This window comes from Ixodes scapularis, unplaced genomic scaffold, assembly GCF_016920785.2.
Source record: "Ixodes scapularis isolate PalLabHiFi unplaced genomic scaffold, ASM1692078v2 PGA_scaffold3__209_contigs__length_174095766, whole genome shotgun sequence".
Taxonomy (NCBI): domain Eukaryota; kingdom Metazoa; phylum Arthropoda; class Arachnida; order Ixodida; family Ixodidae; genus Ixodes; species Ixodes scapularis.
In genome coordinates this window covers 1191719-1217011 of record NW_024609868.1, presented here as the reverse complement: position 1 = coordinate 1217011, position 25293 = coordinate 1191719, and the positions used below count along the sequence as shown (strand labels likewise).

The following is a 25293-nucleotide window of genomic DNA, read 5'->3' as shown; positions in this document are numbered from 1 at the left end:
AGGAGTTTGGTTTGCCGCCCCTCCCCACAACTCAAAAACAGGTTGGTACGCCACTGGCTGGGATCATTTGTAGCATTGCAATGATGGGATGTGGAGATCTATAGAATTTACCCCAGTTCAGGTTACCTGTCGGCTCTTACGGGGCAATGCAGTGACCCAAAGTTGCCCTTATCTCACTGGGTACCATGCATGCCCGACCTATTTTTCGTTGCATTCAACTGCTACAAAAAAAAAAATACATTTTGATGTGCAAAGCACATCTTAAAAACTCCCAAAAGCAAACCTGGGGGCTATGTTCAACAAATGTTTCGTTTTTCCTAAAAAGAAACGGAAGTGACGGAAATGACGATATCGCGTCTGATTGACTAGAGATTCAAATGACGAAAGAGGGAACTTTCGTCATTTGAACCTCTAGCCAATCAGACGCGATATCGTCACTTCCGTTTCTTTTTAGGAGAAACATTTGTCGAACATAGCCCCCCAGATGTTCTGTGGCAGTACAGAGATCATATTGGGGAAATATACTACACGTGTCAGCTCCACTCACGACTTGTCTCGTAAGGCTGAGAGGAGACCAGAAAGCAGTCAGATGGGATAGTTTGCAGAGTTTAATTTCTTCACTTCCACGGATATACGCACATATTCATACACATCAGAGATATTATTATTATACAACTGCGTAGAGTCCTTTGCTGCATGGAGATCTTATGCAAAGGATGGGTTCAGCTTTCCACACACTGATATGCTTTTTGTTTTTCTCAACAAGTAAAATTGAATGCAACCGGCTCCCCCACTGTGCCAGCACAGACCATCAGATTTACTTTAGCCAAACTTGGAGGAAAAAGACGAGGTTGTGACGAGGTTTGCTGCTAGGTGCACCCCCCGTGTACGCCAATGCCATCAAAATAATCGCGTCCCACGCTCCTAGCATGTTGTGTTCCAACTTGCAATCTAGTACTGCGGTCGCGTGACTACGGAAACACACGATGCACCCGTTAATCTGCAGTCTTTTTCGTTGCCGAGGCTCGTATTGATACTTTGAGAAAGCAAGCGGGGAAGGTAGTAAGTAGACAATGTTTTTCTCCGTGCACTTCCCAAACCATTCCGGGGGTTCCACAGCAGGTGGAAAGCTGAGACCCTTTGCACAAAGCCGGGAGTGTTGCTATACATACTGAGGGACAGGCAACAGAGTACCTTGACCTGTACAGTCTGAGAAGATGGGTATTGTGCTAGCCTCGTCTTGGCTTAAACCCGTGGGACGTCCCACTTGTTCGACTGGTCTTGTGCCCCATCGCTCCCCTTTAGTTTGTTCCACCCCAGGGCGGACACGCAGTACGACTAGAAGGAGTGCCTCCAAAACCACACTGAGGAGCAGGAGCCCGGCAAACAAAACTTGTCCTACCAATAGTACTACTAAAATCATGAAAATGATGTTGCCCTTTCCACAAAGAGAGCAACTGAGTCTCGCACTCCCTTCGAAAATGGCAAAAAACAAGAGCAGCTTTTTTTTCTACATGCTGGTTTTTTCTACACTCAACTTGGTGACAAATGCAGAGGGAGGCCAGGAAAAACCAGCTTGAAAAGAGCCAAGGGCAAAAGCACGGCCACTCCAAAATGAAATGCCCGACACCGACGCACCAAACCCGCTTTCGAAGACTAGAAGAGCCCGTGGTAACAATTGTATATATATCTATAATGGTAGCTTACACCATGAACACTAATATAATATACACGCATATACCCGGAAAAGAAAAGCAGGGACGAGGTAGTACGCAAGCGGCGGGACTAGTACACACTTGGGAACATAGGCTGACAGCGCACAAAACAATGGCTGGAGTGACTAGAAAGGGGGGAGAGGTTTTCAGACGTGCCGTTAGAGGACTGGCCGCCTCGCTAACCGTGCTCGTCGGATCCGTCAGTCGCATGGATTTTGACACTGGGAATTCGTTCTGCGGACTGAAACACCCTCGTGCGAGGAGTGAGAGGAGAAACAAGCTCGCGAGGATTGTCGGTCGACAGAGACGTGGGGCGCTTTCCGGGATCTAACTTGACTTCAAACCGGAAGTACAATTTCCACTTCACAACCTCTCTTTCTTTCAATGAAATGTGGTTCCACACTCGAGATACTACATGTTTGAAAAGGGAGGCGACGACGCGTACAAAAAAAGATCCGTCGCAGTAGGTAGTACCGCCATCTCCTGTTTTCAATCAGATTGCAAAGAATTGGCATCGCGGCGCTTACAACCGCGTTTGATTACTTGGAACGGCTACATTCCCTGGAACCGTCGTGCGATATCCAGAGCGCAGCTTCAGCCTTCTCGGCAGCCATAAAGTCGCACCAACGCGCGATGAAAACAGTGAGTAGTCGAGTCTCTTGGTCCTCGCAAAGCTGCAGTGGCCCCCTGCCAGACAATTTCGCCGTTAATCCCCCCACCTTGGAATGTCGCGGAAGTAGCCATCTCAATTTGTGCGAGAAGAACAATAACCGCCGGATAAATTTGACCCCTTCCGGGCTGCTCAACACAAAATGAGAAACTTTGTCATTACGCATTACGTGCAAAGTGGTGGCGTCGCAAAACGTGCGGTGGCCGACCGCGTAAACAAAAGCAAAGGCAAACGTCGAAGCGGAGGACCGACGCGGACGTCTCGGCTAAATGCAAGAATAGTCGCGGAACAACCGAAGGCCCCCGGGAGATGCGCCGATGGGAAACCAAAAAAACAAGGACCCTGCCACCTCCCTTTACGACGAGCATAATTTACCGGAGTCAAGGTTGCCCGGCCCGTAGAGACGCGGGATGGATTGAAACGGCATTTTCTAAACGAGCGAGGACCGCCATGAGGGGTCCCAAGACGGCCCAGTTCACGAGAAGACGAGGCAGAACACAAAGCTATCTTTGGGAGGCGGAACACGTTCGGTGGGCTCTCTGGGTCTGGCCCACGTGGAGAGCCACTGGGGTGGGCGGGAGGGTCCTCAAGGGGGCGAGCGCTTGCGCTTCTCTTCCTCCTCCTCGGCAGGGACCGGCAGCACGGGGCGGTCGTCCTGGAACAGCGGGTTCTTCACCTCCAGCTCTCCGCCCTGCGTCCACCCAGAACCCCGCGCCGGAGTCGGTCAGAAATCCCCGGACGCACCCCAAAGAACAAAGCAAATAAGCTCGGTGGCCGAAACTTGAACCGAAATTTGGACTTCGTAAAATAAGGCCCCAGAAGCGTTGAACGGGACGCTACGAGCTCCGAAACATCACTCGTACATCGATATCTCAAAGGGATGGCCGTATTTGAAAAGAAGGGCGCGATTGAGCGAGGACTGCGACGTCACGATCCTTCTGGAACAGTTCAGAACGAGGGGAGGCGACCTCACTTCTCTCCTCCTCGCTTCGGTTCACCCGCTTGAGGGGACGAAGCGAAGAGGAAAGGGAATGAAAATCGCGACGTGACATGTCTCGTCGGCCACGTCAGCTGTGTTCGATCGTGCGCTTCTTTTTCCAAAAATACGACCAACTGGTAGAGATATCGCCGTACGAGTGATGTTTTTAGAGTCTTGCAGCGTCCCGCCTATCGCTCCAGCCATATTTTGTGAGCTACAAATTTCGGTTCGTAACTCCAATGGTGCGTAAAAGCGGAAGCAAAATTCATGCAGGCAGACAAAAATGGAGAAACTCGCGCGGTGCTGCCTAACAACCCTGTTTCTTAATTTAATTGTGGCACCATACTAGGCAGGAATAGTAATTGGATTACTAGGAAGGTTATCGAAACCGAAAATATAGAGTGGCTAAACGACCAGCGAGTTAGCACCTCACCTCTGGCTTTGTGAAAGAGGAGTTATATTAGTTAAGGCCCATTCAGACACTTGCGACGGCGTAGGACCGGACGCACTGCCACGGAGCAGCTCCTAAGCCGTCGCAAGAGGCTCAAAAACCGGTCTCGTCTGAGCTAAAAGTCTCGGCTAGTCCTACTCAGTTGCAAGTGTGAACGAGCCTTTAGCCACGAGTTCGAGGAGACAGTAGCAGAGATTTCAAATTGTTTCTTTTAATGCGTCGAAATTAAAGAATGGCTTGTCTCGCGACTGTTCTTTTTGTGTGTGCCTGTGCAAATTGTATGTTTGCTCTTGCATGCTGTAATGTCGGCGTCGCAAATATGTTGGAATTTCTACAAATGGAACTCCGAGAGACCGTGTCACCTGGCAGAAGCTGTGGCGGTCAGAAGACGAGGAGAACGCTTTTAAAAAGTGGCGAGATCTCTGCTTCGAAACATCTTTATTTAATGATTAAAGGAGTAAGATCAAAGATTTTAACGTGACACACTCAAATGCTTCTATTTGTTAATAAAACAGGTTCATCACCGGATTGAATCGTGTTGACATGCAGCGAGTTTTGTTTGCCAAAGACAAAGTTTTGACGTTCAAGAAGGCAATAAAAAAGTGTCGACTATCGAGACAGTCAAGAAAGACGGCGTGGCATTAAAAACCGAACGATTATTCTGAACTGCAGAAACTGACAGTGGTGAAGCAAAAGACGGGGCGGCGCAAGATAAATGTTTTCGCCGTAGCTAGCCTAAGCACAGTGCTCCGTCATGCTCACATCGCGACGCTACCTGTTATTGGTGCGAAGGTTATTTTCAGCGTTTCTACGGGGCATTGATTCGGCAGAAATCGAACAGATCAAGGGAATTCCAAAACTTGGCAGCGGATGAAAATGATGACAGGGAAGAAATGTATGCATTCGAAGATAGGAGGATGATTGTCTTTTTCTACTCCGCGCTCACCTACGCATAAAACTAGATATGGGGACACCAGTGTCGATCGTGTCAAAGCATCAGTTCCAAGCACTGTTTCTTGACGCGCAGTTATCTCCGGCGTCAACAGTAGGTACTGCACACATACACTGGAGAGATGGTCGAGCCAAAAGGCAACGGTGGAGGTGGAATATTCAGACTTGAGGGGGAAAGTGCCACTTCACATACTTGGGGAAGACGGGCTACCACTGATAGGCAGAGACTGGGTTTACGAACTCAAATTCGATTTGTGCACACACAGCCCGGTCAGCGCTGACGTAAAAGCGTCACCACAAAGCGTCTTAGCAAGCTACCCGGACGTGTTCAAGGACGAGCTTGGGTGCATCGAAGGAGAAGAGACTCGGCTCAGCTTGAAAGAAGCTGCGACTCCAAAGTTTCTGAAAGCGCCAAGCGTGCCATTTGCGTTAAAGCCAGCCACAGAGGAAGACCTCAAAAGACAGGACGCTGCAGGCGTGAAGTGGTAGCACACAGTCCCTATGCCAGGACAGTCTGAGGAAAGATGGGTCCGTGTGCCTGTGTGGAGATTAAAAAACGACGCTTCACTCCCCCCGGACGTGGGGTAGTACCCACTGCCAAAACTAGCAGACATTTTAGCAACTGTTGTGGCTGGTGCAACAGTTTTCTCTAAGATAGACTTCAATCGAGCATATCGGCAGGTTCCGGAGCATCCTGAATCCCAGCCGTACTTGACTATCAACACGCACCAAAGCCTGTTCCGGGTAAAACGGTTGGCGTTCAGCATTGCATCAGCGCCGGCACAGTTTCAGATCATAATGGACAACTTGCTTGCGGGCCTGAACGGTGTCTCCTACAATTTCAATGATATCCTGATAACAGGAAAAACAGCCATGCACGAGCTCAAGAAATTAGAGAAGGCATTGAAGAAACTGAGTGACAAGGGCATCCAAATCCAGGTCAAGGAAGAAAAGTGTGAGCTTTTTTGAAGTTTCAAGTTCCTGGGGCATCAAGTCAGTGGCCAAAGAACAGCCGTGTGGCGAGAAAACATGCTAGCCATAGTGCATCTAAGAACTGTAAATAGCAACGGTCGTTTCTGGGAACGTTCTACGGGAAGTTGGTTCTTGACCTGTCCAGCAGGCCACTGAACGAGCTACTGAGGAAGGACGTTGCCTGGTCCTGGAGCGAACGCTGTCAAGACGCTTTTGACACGGTGAAGAAACTTCTGGTTGACGTCCTGGATCACTGTGACCCAAAGGGAGAGCTCCAAGTCGCATGTGACGCAGCAGCACACAAACTCGGCACCGTTCCCTCCAGGGTGTACGCCAACAGTGTTACAAGACCCGTCATGCTGGAGTGAAGAACACTGACCCCGAGTGAAAAGAACTAGAGTCAGCTAGAAGAAAAGGCGCTGGGCATTATGTTTGGCACGAAGAAATTTTGCATGCATGTTTTTCAGCCGTATTTTATGTTGATCACAAACCACGAACCAAACGATACTGGGTCCGAAGACGGGAATACCAAGCACGGCACGCCTGCAGAGGTTCTCCGCAAACCGGCCAGGCCAACTCAATGTGGAGGCCACGTCGCAGCAAAGCCTTTGCCTGCAGTCATTTCCAGTGAGCAGCCAGGAGATGGCTCGAGTGAGGGCAAAAGACAAAGAGCTTTGTCGAGCGACCAGGTGCCTGGTGGGTGCCTGGCCCACAAGGGTAGAAGATACACAACAGCTTCGTCCTGTTGTGTAGGTAGGTTTCTTGACCTCGTCTTCGTCGTTCGAGCTGTTTTAATCGTGTATATCATTTCCCAACTCGCCCAATCCGTTACCTTAGTAGAAGATCGACTGAAATGCAACTTTGCAAGAAGAAACCAGCTGACATGGCACCAGCCTTGCTTGTTGTGGGGAATGCGGGTGGTAATCCAGAGTGGACTTTGCGAGTGTGTAGTGGAAATGCACGAGGGGCACCCAGGGATTGCCCGAATTAAAGAGCAGTACGCAGCTACACCTGGTGAACGGAGGTTGGCAGGGACATTGAGTGTCTTGTTTGGACGTGTGAGGCCTGCCAGCAACAATGGGGCCTTCCAGGTACGGCACCGCTGAATCCTTGGTCTTGATTTACGCGACTGGCAACGGCTGCACTCGGATTTTGCGGGCCCTTTCCAAAATCGCCAATTTTTGGTGAGCGCGGCTTTGCACTCCAAGTGGCCCCAAGTTTTCCCGACGAGCAGCGCTTTGGCCGAAGCCACAACTGAGAAGCTCAGGGACCTGTTTAGTCATTTTGGTCTGCCGAATGTGATTGTAAGTGATAATGGCCCTCGAATTTTGTTCCCCAGAGTTTCACATTTTCCTGCGAGAGAAGGGCGTGCGACACGTCGCGACTGACCATCCGTCGAGTAACGGGCTGGCGGAGCGTTTTATTCAAACCCTGAAGGAGGCCTTGTGAAGAGAGGCCTCCGCCCCTACGATTGTCCAGATTCTTGTAGGCTTGGAGGAACGCACCACAAACCTTCAGAGTCCGGCAAAGAGCCCCTTTTTAGCATATAAACCTTATAAACCATAGACAATAGTTTCTACAGCTTTGATTGACAGGAACTTCGAAATGAGAAGGCATTTTTTGTCGGAAGAAAAACGGCCAGGCCCGCCCACTCGCTCGAAGCAAGAGGGCTCGAGTTGTACGCCGAAGTTTTCCGAGAAAGTGACAGTGCCTCAGATTCCTGCCAGGTTTCGGTGGCCACGTCTGTCAACACAATGAGGTTGTTTCTGTGCCATCTTAGTTTATCCTGCCGCGAGGTGGTTGCTCGCAGTTGCGTGTCGAGTTCCCGATTTGCCTCTTTTAGCTCCTCGAGTTAAGGGTTGAATGGCAGACGGCTCACTTTCGAAGACGTGGTAAAAATAAGCTATGTGTATCCGAGAGCTCACCGAGGCCATCCCCGGGCACTCGTAGACGGTGTAGTCGCCCTCCTCGTTCTCCTCCTCCTCCGTGTCCACGTCCGAGGCCGACGTGTGCCTGTTGGCCTGGTTCCTGCGGGGAAGACCACACGGGGGCTCGCTGCGGATATTACGCAAGATGCCCACGGGACGCCCAAAGAAAAGGATGCGGTTAGAACTTCAAAGAGCTCTGGAACTCGAGGAACCCCTACCTGCCTCTGATGGCAGCCAAGGGACCAGTTTCAACAATGAGGAAAACAAGTACTAAAGCGCAAGACTACGGACCTTGTAATCTGTTATGAACATGTTAGGGAGCGTTTGGCCGATAAGTAGCTCGGATCTGCTAAGTTAGGCCTTAAACTGAAAAAAAAAAACATACTCAGGGTAGGGGTGCACAACTATCGATAGTACTATCGATAGTGGGAGTTAAATCTAACCATCGATAGTACTATCATTAGTCGACCGTTGTAAAACTACCGATAGTAGTGTTGAGTCGACTTAAAAACTATCAATATTACTATCGATAGTCGACTATTAAAAAACTATCGATAGTATACTATCTACAGTTGACTATCGTGAAACCATCGATCGTATACAGTCGATAGTCAAATACCTTGAAACTACCAATAGCCGACTGCTGGAAAGCTATCGATAGTATTTCATTAGGTGACTGAGAACCTCGAGAGTTTGTCCGGGACATGTCGTGAAGCTCGGAGAAAACGTAACTGGGGACTTCCGCATAACTGTCGAGGAGCAATCGAAAACTTATCGGAAAGCTATCAAAAAACAGTAGAAATACTTTTTATAAACTATCAACAATAGATTATAAAAAAAAACAAAAAAGAACTATACATTGTATACTATTGAAAAACTGTAAATTAAAGATATCCATAGAGAAATATTAGTATTTTTTTCGATAGGTTGCCTAAGTTTATCTACTGTTTTTAGATTGCTTGCCGAGAGTTTGCAATTTGTTTTTTATAGGCAGAGTTCAATCCTGGAAATTCAAAATAATTTTGTCGCCCCTGATAAGTAAGCTATGTATGGCAGGGCCATAAGTTGAGACTTTACCCAAATGCAAAAACGGGCGTTTCTTTTGCCCAAACAGGTCTCGAGGAAGAAAACAAACATGATATTGCATTTCAGATTCATGAGCATTTTCTCCATGAAATCATGCTCCATTGCCAACTAGCGCTGTAGAGTTGCCACTTCGGAGTTGGAATGATTTTAGAATCATACCACACTTTTGCAACGCCAGAATGGAATGTGAACGGAATGGCGGCAGCGCTGAGAGAAATGGAATGGGCCTGGTTCTTACGCGAGCTGTGTCAATCTTCAGCTAGGGCCTACGGGCTGCTGGAACAATTCACTAGAGCACAGTCAAAGTGGCTCTTAAAACAGCATCTTTGCACTGCGGGTGACTGACGGCTCAATTGTTTCACCTGCCCATTGCTCATCCGAGGATGAAAGTGGTGTGCCCCCGGTGAAGCAACCAGAACTGAAAAGTTGTACACGGACAATTCCTGGCACCGCGAGACATGACAAAGCGGTAGTTGTAACCATGAGCGATTAGCACATGGCTTTAACCCATCTGATCAGCATTTCCGTGGAACACAAATATAGAATTTGATTGAATACAGTTAGAAATGACAAGAATCGTACAGCAGACATTAAAGCATGTGTTTTAGGAAGGTCCCATAACATGGTGCTACATTCTCTCAGGCTGGCAACAAAGCGATTGCGTTTTGCAAGCGGATTTATGTGCTTGCGGCAATGCGTGGAGCTTCGAGGCAGGCATTTGCGGCATCGCTTAAAACAGCGCACTAGCGGTGCTGTTGTGCTCGAAGCAAGTACGAGACCTCCTTGCGCCACGCATGAACCAGGTATCTGTGGTCCATTTGTGAAGAAAATGGGTGGTTTTAAGTTCTGGCGTTTCTTAGAAGCGCTTGATCGCACGATCAACGTGTGCAGTGACACCAAGTGCCACGAAGCGCTTTGTGCGACCACCGCTCGGTTTCGTAGAATGACTGCTTTGGGGAGCAGTTGTTTCTGTGTTTGGTAACGTCAGCAGCTGTATGCTGCTTTTAGCCATTTTTTCACGGTTAGAGATTAGAGGAATGGAATGGTGGAGCTCAGCCATTCCAGGAATGAGAATGGGCCCAGTGTCTCCCCTAATAGGAGTTGAACGGAATGGAATTGTCGGAAACTCTAGTTCCCCGGAATGAAGTTGGAATGGAATGGGGGATGGATGGATGGATGGATGAATGGATGGATGCTAATGTCTGTACCCTTCATAACGAGCGGTAGCTAGTGCCACCTAGCCTAGATACCAAAAGTATGATTCGTCCCCTCGCCCTTCTAAGCACATTCTGCAACACTGTTGCCAACAATAATGTTACTTAAATCATGGGAAACTTTTGGTTTTATCCCTTATTTTTGATTTAATTAAAGTTATGTTCCCAAACTTCTTGTATTTGAAGAATAGAAAAAATAAAAGTGTCTGTAACTAATGATGTTGGCCTGGTATAAGTTTTATATCAGGTAATGTTCAATTTGAAGTATCAACAAAATTTCTGTTGCACTTACTCGAAAATATTTATTTATTCATTATGCTTTATTTTTATTTATTTTTTAAGCTGTATTTTATCTTTATTTCGAAGCTGTATTTTATACACACAGGTAAATCATCTACCAGTCACAATTATCTAAATCTGCCAAAATAAAACCGTACAAAAAGTGGCAACATGTCACGGCACACAAAACTGTTTTTGTCACCAGCTAGTTAGAAACAGCTAATTAGCTATTTTTGGGAATCAGCAGAAAAAGAAATGTATCATCCTAAGCTAAGTGCACATTTTGACCTGTCAGGGGTCAAGTCTTTGGACAACCGTGACAATTAAATAATGTGACAATAATTTTTATAAAAAATATATAAACAGCATGAAACAAACTAGCGAAAAACTCTGATGCTAAATGCCTTCAGTAAGTGTCTCTTCTAGATCTAAGACAGATAAAAAAAATGTAATGTATACTTCTTATTTTTACAGATGTGGGCATACTAATCTGCGAACCTTGATACCTGAAATTCAGCAATATGCAAAATGTGTGCACAGAAGAAGTAGTGAAATGCCATTTCTGTACTATCCTTAAACTAGTTGTATGAGAATACAACCCTGTGTTTAGTTTACTTTTTATTTCATGTTTTACCCAAAGCCCCATGTTGTCTGCCCATACATAACCATCATCATCTTCTTTTTGGGCTGTGATTTCATTTTCGCAGCACTCTATAGGGAGTATTCACTGGCGGCCATATCTGTGTGCGCGGCTGCTGAGCGCATGCTGACAGCGAGCTTCCGCAGTCCTTTTGGAGCGTGCATTTAGCACCATCAGGGTTGCCGGTCTTAGCAGGCAATTAATGTGAGCTCGTTCTGGGCATGCACTCAAAACATCGCCCTCAAATGCGCTGTTACCTGCGTGAAAATAAAAAAAAAAATAGAAAAAACTGTGTCAGATTGTCCGGTCTCTCCGGCAAAAAGTAAATCCGAATGCTGTACCTTTTTTACTATACAAAGTTCGTACTGGTGTAGGCCTTTAGCGACCGTGAGTGGAAGTCTGAAATAATAAATAAAAAGGTGCTCTCCTGCCTCAATACACGCAGTAGTTGAGGGTAGTACTGCCGGCTGACTCAACTGCTATTTAAGCAACGGAAAACAGATGTGCTAGTTGATCATTTAACGAAATAGAACAACAGAGAGCTATAGGCTGCTGTTAGAGTAGCCATAACTATTCTAAGAACGCGAACCACGTCACAACGGCAGCCACGAGCAAGAGTTCGATGCTCCGTACAGCCCGCCGATACAGCCCAAAGATGGAGAATGGCAACCTCCCGGTTTGTCGTCTGCTAGCGGGCGCGTGCCCTCTCTCTTGTTTTACCCCGCCGAACTTCCCAGATGTATGGAGAGGGCGCTGATGTCGAACAAAATGGTGCCGCCCAGAGAGCGCTAAATGGAATGGTCTATAGTTTTCTGAAAGTTTTCTGAGAGCCCACTATCAATAGTCGACCATCAATAGTAATATTGGCAGTCAACCGTCGATAGCACCGTAGATGGTATTGTTGATATTTTATTATCAATAATACTATTTATAGTACCATCGGTAGTGATAATTTTTCTATCGATAGTGGACTATTGATAGTCAATAGCTTTACTATCAATAGTTTCTTTGAAACTATCGGTAGTATATTTTGGCAGTTTCACATCCTCGGGGAATGTTTGGGACCTTGGAGCACCCAGGAGGCTCCTCTGGGAAACCACTAGAAGATGCTTAAATTCCCTTCCTCTGGCGAACCCGCTCACTTCTCGACGGCGATCATCTGCTGCTTCTGGTGCTGGAAGTGGTACATCTGGGCGCTCTGCGCCAGCTTGCGGTCTGCCGTGGGCGACGCTCCCTCCTTGTTGGGGCCGGTCACACCGTACGCCGGGTAGTCCACGTCTGCCGCCGCCCGCGCATTCTTCTGGACCCTGTTGGGGGGTGCCAACCCGTGGGAAAAGGAGCCCCTATGCCCGTTTCCTCTTTCTTGAGAAAAATAGTTCCCCACTAATAGTGTGACAGATGGGCCAGCTGGTCCATGATCTCTTTTGATAAAATGCGCCGCAACACAGGGGCAGAGTAAGGGAGCTGTACGAGTCATTCAACAATAGATTGCAGGGGGATGACAGATGCATACAGTAGACTCTCATTACTCCAGGAAGTCGCAGATTTTAGTTTGGATTATCAGAAGTTTGAATTATTAGAAATTCATCTAAATATGATACTATACAACATTATGATTTGTTCCACGGATAGCTACACATACAAAGCAGATTTTTGCCAGTTTCCTCTACATAGGCCTAATTATAAGCAAGTACAGGCATAACACATTGGTGAAGGAACTGTGACATTAAGTTTATTCATCCGCCGAAACATTTGTCGATTGTGGACTGTTTAGTCAGCACATGAGATCTCAAAACAAAATTTTCAATACCAGCCAACGCAAGTGGCTCTTTACGGGACTTCTTTTGCAGACAGAAACTTCCGGAGCTGAGCGATGTGCTCAAAGGCTTCTGTGGCGTGACAGTTGGTAGTGGCTCTTTACGGGACTTCTTTTGCAGACAGAAACTTCCGGAGCTGAGCGATGTGCTCAAAGGCTTCTGTGGCGTGACAGTTGGTAGTGGGTCATCCCTTTTTTCATCATCGTCATCTTCACTCTCACTGCTGCACTGTGCTGGCATTACTTCCTGTACTATGTCCTCTAATGAGACATCACAACAAACACAGACATCGTCGACTCAAGACTAGCATATTCCGCCAGCTTGGCGTTCACATTATGTGCTTCAGGGCCCGAAAGCATGATGCCAGCGAGCTGTTCCTCATCCTCGATGTCCTCTTGGTCATCATTGCTAGTCTTGAAGCAAGCACGTAGTGTGAATGCCGTTTTCCGCTAATTGTGCCCTCTTGAGCCCCGTTGAGTGCGCTTCTTTCCGAGCACCGGTGCACTGCAGAGAAGCAACACTGGCAAAAGCAAGCTCCGCAGGTATTGCTTCTCTGCGGTGCACCGGTGCTCGGAAAGAAGCGCACTCAACGGGGCCGCGAGAAGAAAAAAATGTGAATTTGGCGAAAACGCCGTTCGAGGCTTATAAATACACTAAAACATAGCGGGACAACCAAAATTTTCAAATCTGTTTGAATTGACCGGAAGTATGAAACATCTGAGTTTGAATTATCGCGAGCCTACTGTAAGTGCCCTGACAGTCCATTAACAGACAAGGAATTCGAATTCGTGCTTGAGAAGCCCGATTTGGCATATAAATAGTGTGTGTTGCTTCAATAAACATTTAGTTGAAAGTAGCACTTCGTGTTGTCTCCCTTACTCTGTCCCTGTTTCCCCACTAACTTGCAAGTGAATCGAGGTTGAGCGTCAACAACTTGTGTGCCCCCAAATAACTTATTTGTGGGTTAAGTTGATCCATTAGGCTTTATTCTAGAAATTGGGAAAGCCCACTTTTGTACCTTCCAGAGGCAGACTTCCAGAGGCAGACACTCTTTCTACGGCTCCACATACCATGGCTACACTTTTCGCGCGCTTCCAACAAATATGGCGGCCGCTCAGAAAGGGGGTACTAAGCAGTTTCAAGAAGCGTGCTGACTCACTTGTAAAAGCAGTACCCGGCAGCCACGACTCCAAAAACTGCCACTGCACTGCAACCCGCTACGAGAGCTGAAAGACAGGGGCCCACAACCTTGCCCAATCACACACATACACCGAGTGCATCTTGAGAGTCCCAATCGCTGCAGAGCCCCTTTCACGAGACAAAAGTCATCGCGTCCAAAGAACCATGCTTTGCTGTGCCCAGCTGCATGCTATGTCTCACAGTTGACAGAGCTACGTTGCAATATTGAGGAGATCCGCATACCCCCAGTGCCAGCAGTTATTGTAAACAAAGTCAAATTCCATACACCGAATTCCTGGCCTTTTTGTCATTTCTCGGCACATTGTTAGCAACGTGCCGAAAAACTTGGGGAGAGGAGGATAGGAGAGGGGATGGTCGGAATGAGCACTGGCTGGAATGATTAGTGCACGGCTAGACCTAAAGCTACCTGCCTTTGTCTCCACTGCACTCGCCAAACGCGTTAAATGCAAAAGCCAAACGCCGTTCCGCATTGGATGTCTTCGGCCGAGCCAAGGGCTGTGAGCCTTAGGTCTACCCACTAATCCTTCCAACCGGAGCTCAGCATTCTGATGCTCTCCTCCTCTCCCTCCGTTTCTTGGAGCGTACCAGGCCCCAAATCTAACGGAACTTGTCACTCCAATTCTAATGCAATGAATTATAACATGTTTAGAGATGTGCAAAAGCAAAGGTTTCACTGCGGGTCAACTGCATATTTAAAATTAAATGAAAATGGAATGTGACTGGTTTTTGAATATTTCAACTTGGTGTAAATCAAATATGAATACCAATTTTGAAATATCAACGTAAATGCAAAAAGAACTAAAATATGATATTCGAACCAAATATAGACAGAATAAGTAAGTTGAACAATACTACCTACGCTTCATTTGCGAGAAAAAACATTTCCATTCCACTGAAACTGTGGAGGAACCACCATTTATGCGCCGTTAATACTTTGAGAAACGCTATATGTTTAAGTTATTTACGGTCCCCTTCCTCGGAACCACAATGGAAGTCGAATCCATCTCCCAAAGTACCGGGAGAAAATGAAACACGGCTTCTTGGCTCGTAAAAATAAACTCTGCATCGCAATAAGCTGAAACTTCAAAATGTTGAAATTTGAGAACATGACGTTATCTGGATCAAAAGATACGAGAGAAGGACAAAACTTCTCTGAGCCGAAATTCACCTAAGCCTAATATTCAAAGAACCAAGAAATGACATTCAGGCACCTGTAGCATTTATTTTCGCGAAAAAAACTTGTCAGAAAGAAAAAAGAACAATATTGTTTTTCTCACTGAGCAGTTTTTTGACCGTAATTAATGCTACAGATGCCCACGTTGTAATTTTTTGGCTCGACGAATATTAGGCTAAGGCGGACCTCGAATCGTACAGACATTTTAATCTTTTTCTCAACTCTTTCAATGCAGGTCAGACCACGTTTTCAGACGTTTGCATTTTGTGAGCACTGCTAGCATCCCATTCTCACGGAGTTTCGGCATTCCGTGATGCGTAGTTTATTCTTGCGGGCCGAGCAACAACATTTCATTCTCTCGAATGCACCCTGTGCAGAACAGGAGCACGCTCTTTTAAAGGGGAACCCCGCGTCATTCTCTATTCTTAGGAAACAAGGCAACTCTGTTTAGTATCATCTAGAGAGACCACATGTCAAATATTACAACATAACACCACCTAAAAGGTTACTAATTCGGCCAACAAAGATAGAGATGCGTGAAGTAACCAAAAATCCACTAAATTCGCGGACGACAAGCGGCGCAGCCAACGTTGTATTTCCGTTCTGGCTGACGTCTGTTGGATACGCAGCTTTTTTTCTTAGCATTTTCTTTTTTGCGGAGGGCTTACCAGGCGGCGCTACAGGTGCGCTCCACATCTGAGAGGGCGAAGAGGCAAAAGACAGGTGGAAAAGAAGAAACGAGAACAAGAAAAACCAGAAGAGGGAGAGGGTGATATGGGATGAGTTTTGCCACTGATCTCAGATCAGTGAGTTTCGCTGCCATACGTGCCGGCCAGTGCCAACAGATTAGCCGCCTAAATTGCCAGCTACGTAGCCTGCATTGTCGCCGCTTGCGTTGCCTGTTCGCAGCTGCCGCTTCGCCCGTCCTCCCTCCTCACCCTTTTCCGCGCATCTGCGTCTTTTCTGGATTACCGCGGGTAGATCACGTGACCCCTTGTGTCCCTTGTGGGTGCGTATGCAATGGACGTCGAGGGTACAATGTTGCCCGGCTGTGCCGTAGTTTGTTTTGGTTTGCAATTATGGTAAATAACAAGATTGCACGAAAAATATTTTGGTTTTCATGAGACAAATGGTCTAGTGCTGTTTTGAAGCACTTTTCACGTTTCTCAATCAAAATATTCTGGGGGGCTAGTTGGTTATACATACTAAAATACAAATAGCGCTAAGACAAGGACAAACGAAGAAAAGGACAGGACAGGCGCTAACTCTCAACTGACGGTATTATATATAACAAGAAAGAAAAAGGTGGTTGAGCACCTTCTGCTTTCTCGTCGTAATAGAACCGCAAGGAGAAAGTTAGCACCTGTCCTGTCCACTTCTTCATCCGTCCTTGTCTTGGCGCTATTTCTAATTTAGCACTATCTCAAAATTTCCAGAATCGAGTAGAGTTGCCCTTTAAGGAGCAAAGAAAACAGGCCCACGCACAGAGAAAATCCGGTACGACAAAGCGATCTCGACCTCCCGTTTCCCATCTCTTTGGGTCCCGGGGCACCACCACTCCTCGTGCGACCCAACAGCCGTCGGCCGACAGAGAGAGCGGAGACACGCACTCACCAACGAAATAAATATCTGCCATAAAAGAAGCCCTCCTTGTGACCGTGTGTTCATTTGGATCAGAGGCCCGCAGTGCTCCGGCCACCGGCCCCGCGTCGGCTCTGTCGTCGGATTCTCTCGAGGACCGGCCGTCTTGGGATGTCTCGGATGGCGGTTCCGGGAAACGCTCGGGTTCAGCCTGGCCAGGGGAGGCTGCCGCTTGCGAGGCTGCACCCATTGCGCAAAGGTCAGCACTGCCTCGCAGCAACAAGCCTCGCAGGCAACTCTGCTTTCCATGCCTCAAAATGCCTTCCGACAGCTTAGATTCCCTATGCACAGCCCCTCTAGGAAGGGTATGGGGAATGCTTAACGTGCCTAGAGCTAATGCAGAGAAGAGCTATAAATAACGGGGGATTCAAATTGAAGCACTAGCTCTAACAAAAGTGTGGGTGCCAAAACATTTTTCGATACCGGGGTCGAGAGAGGCAGGAGACTGTACCTGCCCTCGTCTCCCCAGTATCCGGGCGCTCAACTTAGTCACGAGTTTGCACTTTTCCTGACGGAACGAGAGATCTCTCGCAATAAAGGTCCCGGCATTTGTTAGTGAATAAGTTTGGACTTGCTAGGACAATATCTTTTGACCCTAGCAAAGTCCTGACATAAAATAAATCAACAAACAGTTCTCAATTTGCTAGCAGGGCAATAAATTTATCACTGTCAATCTGCCGAGACAAAAACTGAATTCAACGATTCTGAGTTTTGCTCAAAATATTCGCCGGGAATATCTGGAGAATGAGGCCCGATGCAGTTGATGGCCGCCTCCAAGGAGAATCAATCAACATTAGTCTGCCCGACAACCTTTCGACGATTCAATCAGAATACCGGAATCGTGCAAATAAATAAATTACAAACCCCTGACACGCAGAAGTTCCATAGCCTCGAGCCAGAAACCTAACTAAGTCGATGTCCTAATCTATCGTTAAAACTGGCCCAAGACGGTCGATACCAAGAGTGAAACCCGTGTCCACCACATTTCACCACTAATGTCTTCGAAAGTATTCTCCCACAATTTGTGATCCGAAAAAACATGTTTTGCCACGCAACGCACCAATTGTTGCGAGGCAAACTAAGCCAGCTCACCGGGGGGTAGGATGGGGAGGATGTCAGCCGTGCACAACACAGATTGTCTTTGATTCAAAAGCCTTCTTGCCACACAACAGGAAAATGAAAACGAAGTCCCCTACCGAGACTAGCACGTCAAATACATGCCCAGCAACCCTGCCATTTGCGAAGCGATTGAAATGAAAACAAGCACCGACCTTGAAATGGGCAGATATTGTGGCGAGGCACGGCGTTTCTCAGGCTTTGTCCGCACAAGCGACGCACGGTGTTCCAAACAAACCGAGAAACAGGCCGGAAGAAAGACAATGGATCTGACAACACAATGGAGTCTGCCCTCCCCAGAAGAAGGGGCCCCAACTGCCGAGATCGGTCCAGCTTGCAGAGAACGGGAAGCAGCACCTGTCGGCACACCGCTCCGACGGGGAACATTGCCTCGAAAGGGTAAAGATGCGCTCACCTGACAGTAATTCGCCGCTTCCAAAACATGAAGTTGTCAGTGGCAACGAGAAAAAAAAACAGTAAGTAGACAGCCGAGAAATTTCGATGCACCCCTTCATTTGTCTCGGAATTGTTTAGCTTGTCTTTGAAAATAGCACGTTTGGATTCTTTATTGTTGTCAAAAGATGTCATCTCCTTCTCATCACTTGCTGCCATTATGTAAACGACGTAGAATGAAATGCTTTGAAAATGGCATTATTTTGTAACGGCTTCAATAAGAAATATTAGCAAAGAGGAAGTCCTCGCCGTGTGCCTGTCACTTTCAATGTCCACTTCTTGCTTCTTAACCGAATCTTTTCACAGTTTGAGTTGCCAGATATTCTCGCCCACTCTATCACAGGGGTTGGTTTTTCTCGTTGATTTTCTTAAATTCTTATGCCGTTTGAACATGACCTGTAAACAGCCCGTGTTTTTCGAAGTATAAGTCTTGGCTTTTTTTCCCAAATCTTTCTCAATGTGTTTTAAACAACGCAGCGAGTTATACGAGTTATTTTCTTAGGAGAATGGATTTTAACTGTGAAAGATGTAGGCCATATTTTTTTCCTTATAGAAGGCACATGAGGATGTAGTCTCTCTATTTCGTTGTTGCATCGTGACGAATCTAAATCCGTCAAACGTAGCATTTGGGTACTCCGGATCAGCTTCCCCTAATAATCTGTGACGGCAATAGAAAAAAGTGCAAGTTACACAAAGGTACACTTAACTACAAACTTTTTTGCGGAAACGGCCGTTAATGGGGGTGCGACTTATACAATGGTGTGACATATAGACTGCAAAATGTGGTAAACTTCCCACGAGAGATTTGATCCAGTCAGTGTTTGTCACGCAGCTCCGGTGCAGTCAGTTCCACGAGGTCAATTTGCCGGCCGAGCGTCAGATGTAGGCACGAGCGGGTCGGGTTAATATCTACGGATGACAGGGACACAGTTCCAGTGTTCAATGTCTACACGCCAGTTGGAAAAGCTAGACCTCTGAACTGCACACGAAACGGATTAACGTGGCTAAAAGAGGCATGACGCGACTCGACGTACGACTGTTTCCGATTCCCAACGCGAATGTTAAATGTGGCACTCGAATATTGCTCGATTACCGGCAGCCGCGGAAAGTTAAGAAAAGCGGGTGCCAGAACTTGTGTGTGTGAACAATAGATGGTGCGTACCGAAGCGAGAAACGGCCGAAACCTGGCCGCACGTATACACGGTTATTCAACTTTTGCACCACGAGAGACTGCAACGGACACAAGAGAGCCACCCACCGGCGTCCGAGGACCGGTCGACGGCGAACCCCTCCGACGCGACCTGCAGCGAGGGGTGCAGCGCCGAGTCGTCCGGTAGCCCAGCCCCGTCGTCCTCGGCCAAGCGCTCCCGCAGCAACCGCTCCCGCGCCCACGAACCGGGCACCACCCGCAGGCCCCGGGCCGGCACAAAGCCGGGCCCTGCCCGCCATAGCCCTGGGCAGAACACGCCGAAGTGAGCCCGTGACGCCTCCGAGGAGCGCAATCCTCATTTTCCTTGCGCCGTCGTCTCACAACTGAGAGGCTGTCGTGAAAAGCATTATGTCGCCAACAGGTTGAGAATGGCGAGGAGGAGCTTCTGTCATCTCAGGCTTTCCATCATCGACGGCGCTTGGGCATCTCGCGATTCTAGTGTGTGCACACGCGGTCAAAGGCAACGAGCGTCTGCTTGAGGCGTTCAAAAGGGGCGCCCTTCTCATCTCGTTAATGACTATGGCATTCCGGGATGTGCTCACCCGGGATCCTAACTTGTCATTTAATGCCAAAACCATCCGAGTAAAATTAAAAAAAAAAAAAAAAAAAATGCAAATGCCACATTTCTTTGCGGTTCACTCGTGGAGGTTGGTGCCAAGAACCGTGGTTTGGTACCTAGGTCGAGGACCTCTGAGGGCAGATTCTACATCACCGAGAGTTTTAATTGCGGCTTTCCAGCTGGAAACATAAATGAAGTGCGACAGTCAATTGTCTGCGATGACTGCATTGCGCTGTGCACGTCGCCGGAGCGCTGCGGTTTCGCAACGACCGACACACTCTGTGGCAAAAGACACATTTGAAAAAGATTGAGCAACCCAAATCTGTCGCACCTGTCCGTGCTTTCCCTCCTGTCTCGGAACCATTGCAACTTTAGCGAACGAGGGAAAGTGCTTGTGCGGGATTATGCGGTAGGCACACGAGGCGTTCTACCGCGAGAAATGTGCATTTAAACTTGCCATTGGAGATCTTTGCACATCTATTCCCCTCGTTCCACCGCTCTAGCGTCAGCTTCCCATATTCGAGCAACGGGAAGGAAAAGGGTGCAAGATTTAGGCTCCAGCTATTTCTTAGAGCTCGTCTCGCAGAAAACCCTAGCTCAGAAGTGGCTCACTACTTGAGCCACTTTGTAGCTGAAACGTTTGTTAACTGAAATGGTCAGTTTGACCAAATGGTGTTCCTTTTCAGATGCCAAGGAAGTTATAATTTTTTGGCAACTCTCTAAGCATAGAATTATACACTTATGCCTTTCCAGGGTCTCTTCAGCCAAAAGTGGAATTTCACTTCCTCTTCTCTTGACATAAACATATTTTACTAATACTGTACTGCTGGCTACAGTTCCAGTGTAGCCTGACATCACTTTCCATAGCTGGAAGTTATAAAAAGTTCTGATGCACAAGTCAACACCCTGCAGGTAATACAGCCAAATTCACATGCCTCGTGCAACTGAAACAAAACATACAATTGCACACAGCGATTTTCAGAAGAAATCTATCAAAGCTGAATATTTGTGTTCTAGAGCCAATTGAGGCAAAGTCAAGGGTCGAGTTAAAAGTTGCGCTTCTAACTTTAACATCTAGCATAAGCTTCTAATGTACTACCAAGGAGATAACTCGTCAACTTTCCAGCATCTACAGGAAAATATGCTTCTTCTAATAAAACGAGCAATTTTACATAGCTTCACATTACACTATCAGCGACGGATTACTTACCCTCCCCCACTTTTGTCACCTCATACATAACCGGTCATTTTGCTCCATATTGCTCTAAAAGGCAACTCCACAAAGCATGATATCATTAATGCAAACATTCTCTATGAACTGAAACTGTTGTCTGTTCTCTTTGAACTGAAACTGTTGTCAGAAGCAATCTCCTAGCATAATGGAAAGAGCCCATTTGGGGCACCAACTTGAAAGGGCACAACAAAGGGACGAAGAAAACCAAATGCTGCTTCGAAGGGCGTGCCAATCAGCGTCGAACACGAGCGTTCAGTGACAACATTGGTATAGAGCAGGGGTTGGCCACCTTTTGCTGCAGCGGGCCAAATTGTTGCAAATCGGAGGTATAGCAGGCCGGACGGAGAACAAAGGCAGAGGAGGGATATTTTATAGAAATGGAAGATAAAAAACTGTCACACACTAAAAGTAACATAAAAAGATGTTATATTGATTTAGGCACATGTAGCATAAGATTGCTCGAGTCCCCACTCAGTAGGATTTTGAATGTTCAATATTGCTTGCCAAAATGCAAACATCCGCATTTAAACTCTTAGCTAAGAGTTGCTAAACATTTCGGAGGTGCTCAGCTGTCATTCACAGGAACCACGATACACTTTAGTCTTCATGTTGAAAAATCTGTTTGCTGGTATGTCCGTGCAGTAACGAACACTTCGATCAAGGTCACTGCAAGATTTCATAGATTTTGAAACTTTAATTCAGGGGGGCCAGCAGAAAACTTAGCAAAGCTTTCGCAACAAATGCATTCTTCAGCTTACTGCCCGTTTGAGGATCAGCTGATCCGTGAAATCTATCTGGCAAATCTCTTGAACTTGTTCAGAGTTAATGTGGCCGGTTATGCCGAGTTTGCAACCAAATACAGCTCTTGTCCTTGTGTTGTTGTTTTTGTTTGTGTGTATGTGTGTCTGTGTAAGGAGCATTTTTGGTGGCGTGCCGTGGGCCATTTAATATTACCCTGCAGACTGTTGGTTGCCGTCCTTTGGTAAAGAGGGTCAGATAATGATGACAGAATTCTAGACGTAAAACTGGCTGGATAGGTGCCCCTGACCCTTCCTGATCCTTTCAAGCGCGTGATGCTTTGCTTGGAACACCCGTAAATTGATGGGGCATTCACATCTTCAAAACCGGATGTTAATTCCAACAATTAAGAAAATCACAATGGTTGTTGCATGCTTTTGTTGTTTCGGCTCTCTATATTGGTTCAGACCAATGACGTCATCAACAATTGAAAATGTGCTCAAAATTCTAAATTTCTTTCACCTACGCTTATTTTATTTTTTACGCATTGATAGTGTTTCACACACTAGTTGGAGCGAGTGCAACGCAACTTGATAAATATCAAGAAATGCTTTGCCGAGACCCTTGAAGTGGTAGAATTTGGTGTTTGTCAACATCCAACCTCAGTAGAATGCAAAAAAGTGTCGATATTCTGTTTCAGGGGTCGAACTCATGAAATGTACTTGGGAGCAGCCACGGGAGCAGCTGAAACAGCTGTTTTGGAGCAGGTTGGGAGCAGCTAAAACTACATTCTGGAGCAGGCTAGGAGCAGCTCAGATCAGTTCTCTTTGCACTTCAGCTTGTGTCTTAGACAAGCATGGGAACAATTTCAATTGTGCTTAGCCGCACAGATGAACATGAGTGGTCAGGGACCGAAGTGGGTGGGATAACAGTGTAACAGATGCGAAAACTTGAAACCTTGTGAGCCTCAATGAGAACCAAAAAGCAAGTACCATATGTTTCTGAAGATAGTGTCCTTGATATTTTCTCAGCGGCTTTCAGCTGAATACAAACCAGCACTCCTTATCGCACAACTCACACGTGCTCGACATAGTAATTATATGTGCAAACCACGTGACGTGTGTAAGGAATGGATGTGCAGTTACGCAGAGGAACAGGGCAACCAATTTCGAGTTTATCCTACTGTGCAACTCAATATCGCAACAAATTTTGAGTTTGTCCTATTGTGCAACAGAATATCGAAGCAGCAGACTACGATTAACGGAGTTATCGTATTTGGAGCGATAAGCAGGAGCAAGGTCAAAGTGCGCCGAGCAGATCTACCGCTTGCATGAGAGCTGCTGGCCGGCAAGGTTTCGGATCGGACCGCGTTTCAGTTCTATCAAATCACGATTTATCTTGCAGGAGTGCAGTTCCAACTTCTAACGATGAAGTACTAAAAGGAATCTTTCGCTCAGTTGTTTTCAACTGGCTGACGTTCGGATCCCTCAGGCAATCCGACGCATAATGACTCGACCTCACCTCGGCCGACTTGCTTAACCGCTTATAGTTGAAGAATAACAATCCAGTGGCGGGTGGTGTATTGGAATCAGACCCCAGAGTTTTTTCGCGCGACTCGGGATACACAGGGAGAATAAACAGAACAAAAGATTGCAAGGCCGACAGAGCTAAACATGCTCATTGTTGCCAATCGAGTGGATAGAAACCGAAACCAAGACAAAATACAATTTTTTGGCGCACGTTTTGCGATTTGGTGCATAATGGAGCGAGGTATTGGTTGTGGCACAGTTTCCGCGACATGGCGCAGGATGGCAGAGACAAATGCGTCTGGCGCAAATTGGCGCAAATGGAGCAGCCGTTCCACCCCTGTGTTTGTGCAAAAAGTGTCACGCAGCGTACCTACCGTAATTTTTGTTCCTCAACACGTTGCACTTTCTTTTTTTTTTTCTTTTGTTCCCGATTCTGAGCTGTAAAAACACTCAAGATTTACACCTGAAACTGAATAGGCCGAGATATTCAATGCAGTGCCCAACAAGCACGAACAGGAAGGCAGATGGCACTTCTTGAAAGCGCACAAATCGTGCAAAGCTGAAGGGAGCTTCAGGTTTGTGTTTCGAAGAAAGTCGAATCGCTGTTGCAGTTTTCCTCATACAGCCGGTTGTAAGCCCAAGAGGCATTTATCAACCAGCCTGTAGACAAAGGAACCACACAAGGATAATATGGCACATGGCATGAGTCGGATCAAGCATGGCGGCGAGTTCGAAATTACACTTGCACACTTTGACATGGTTCCGCTTCGAAAGAACTGTCCCAATTCGAATCAGGAGGGCAAACATATCAGAGGCATGAGTTCTTTTGGACTACTACAACAAAGTAATAAGAGTTTCTTTAGCTTTGGTTGCATTTATTGCCTTATAAAGTTGAAATAATAATAAAACCAGGTATTGTCAAAACTTCAAAAGGCCAGAATGTGCATTTGCCGCGAGAAAATCACGTAATCTTCGCAACTGATAAAGTCTAGCAAGGGAAATATCTATTCATCGATTCGCGAGTACGACGTGCTCGCGGGCTACGGCGCCAAACGTGGGAACCGTGTCTGTACACTTCTTTCTTGGATCTGCCACACCTGCGTGAAGTAACGGGGACAGCCTGAGCCAGCGAGACCACGACCATGTGGCCGTTCGAGCGTATCCGATGTCATCGGATTTCGCCAACGGTCCGGGTAGTTGATCAGACACAGTTCCGACGCCTGCCGTAGCAAGCTTCCGCGGCGACGCCGAGTTCGGATAATGCGCGACTGGACTCTGATTTCGACTGTTCCGCGTCGACGGCACCGTCTAGCCTCTTTCATCTCCAACGCCCATCGCTCGAATCCGAGACGCCTCGAAGCCCTGGGAGCGCGACATCTGTTCCAATTTATGAGCAAAATGGCGAGATGTCTCGGAGACGGGCAGCGGCGAAGCAGGTCGTCTCACCTTGTAGGTTTCTCGATCGAACCTCAAGTACGAACGTGCACAACAGAATGACGATCCAGGAGACGTGCTTTCTCATATCCGTCGACGTTTCTACCAGAACCGAGATGTCACATACACGTCAAACGGACCGCACATATCCGTCTGTTAAAAGCGCTTGTCCGCCATCTTCGGAGTAAACAAGAAAATTGATTCAGGAGCGACCTTAGCGCCCCCACCGCCGTGTTTTTTGCCGGAACTTCTACGCTTCTACTATCTACCCGTTGTTTCTACCCAACTTCTGCGTCTCCGACT

General features: G+C 47.0%; 1 protein-coding gene across 2 annotated transcripts; it reads right to left on the bottom strand.

The window, feature by feature from the left end:
• Positions 1-588: 588 nt before the first annotated feature.
• On the bottom strand, positions 589-25293 carry LOC8037735 (neural proliferation differentiation and control protein 1). Of its 2 annotated transcripts, XM_029966281.4 has the most exons (7): positions 25003-25293; positions 19545-19739; positions 16691-16897; positions 13862-13928; positions 12028-12192; positions 7664-7766; positions 589-3076 (listed from the first exon to the last, which is right to left on the bottom strand). In XM_029966281.4, exons 1-7 carry the CDS (start codon positions 25076-25078, stop codon positions 2972-2974), a joined length of 918 nt encoding a protein of 305 aa, XP_029822141.3. In that variant the 5' UTR covers positions 25079-25293; the 3' UTR covers positions 589-2971. The 2 variants fall into 2 exon arrangements, with proteins under 2 accessions (XP_029822141.3, XP_040063490.2); XM_040207556.3 differs by lacking the exon at positions 19545-19739 and having other exon boundaries at positions 25003-25249.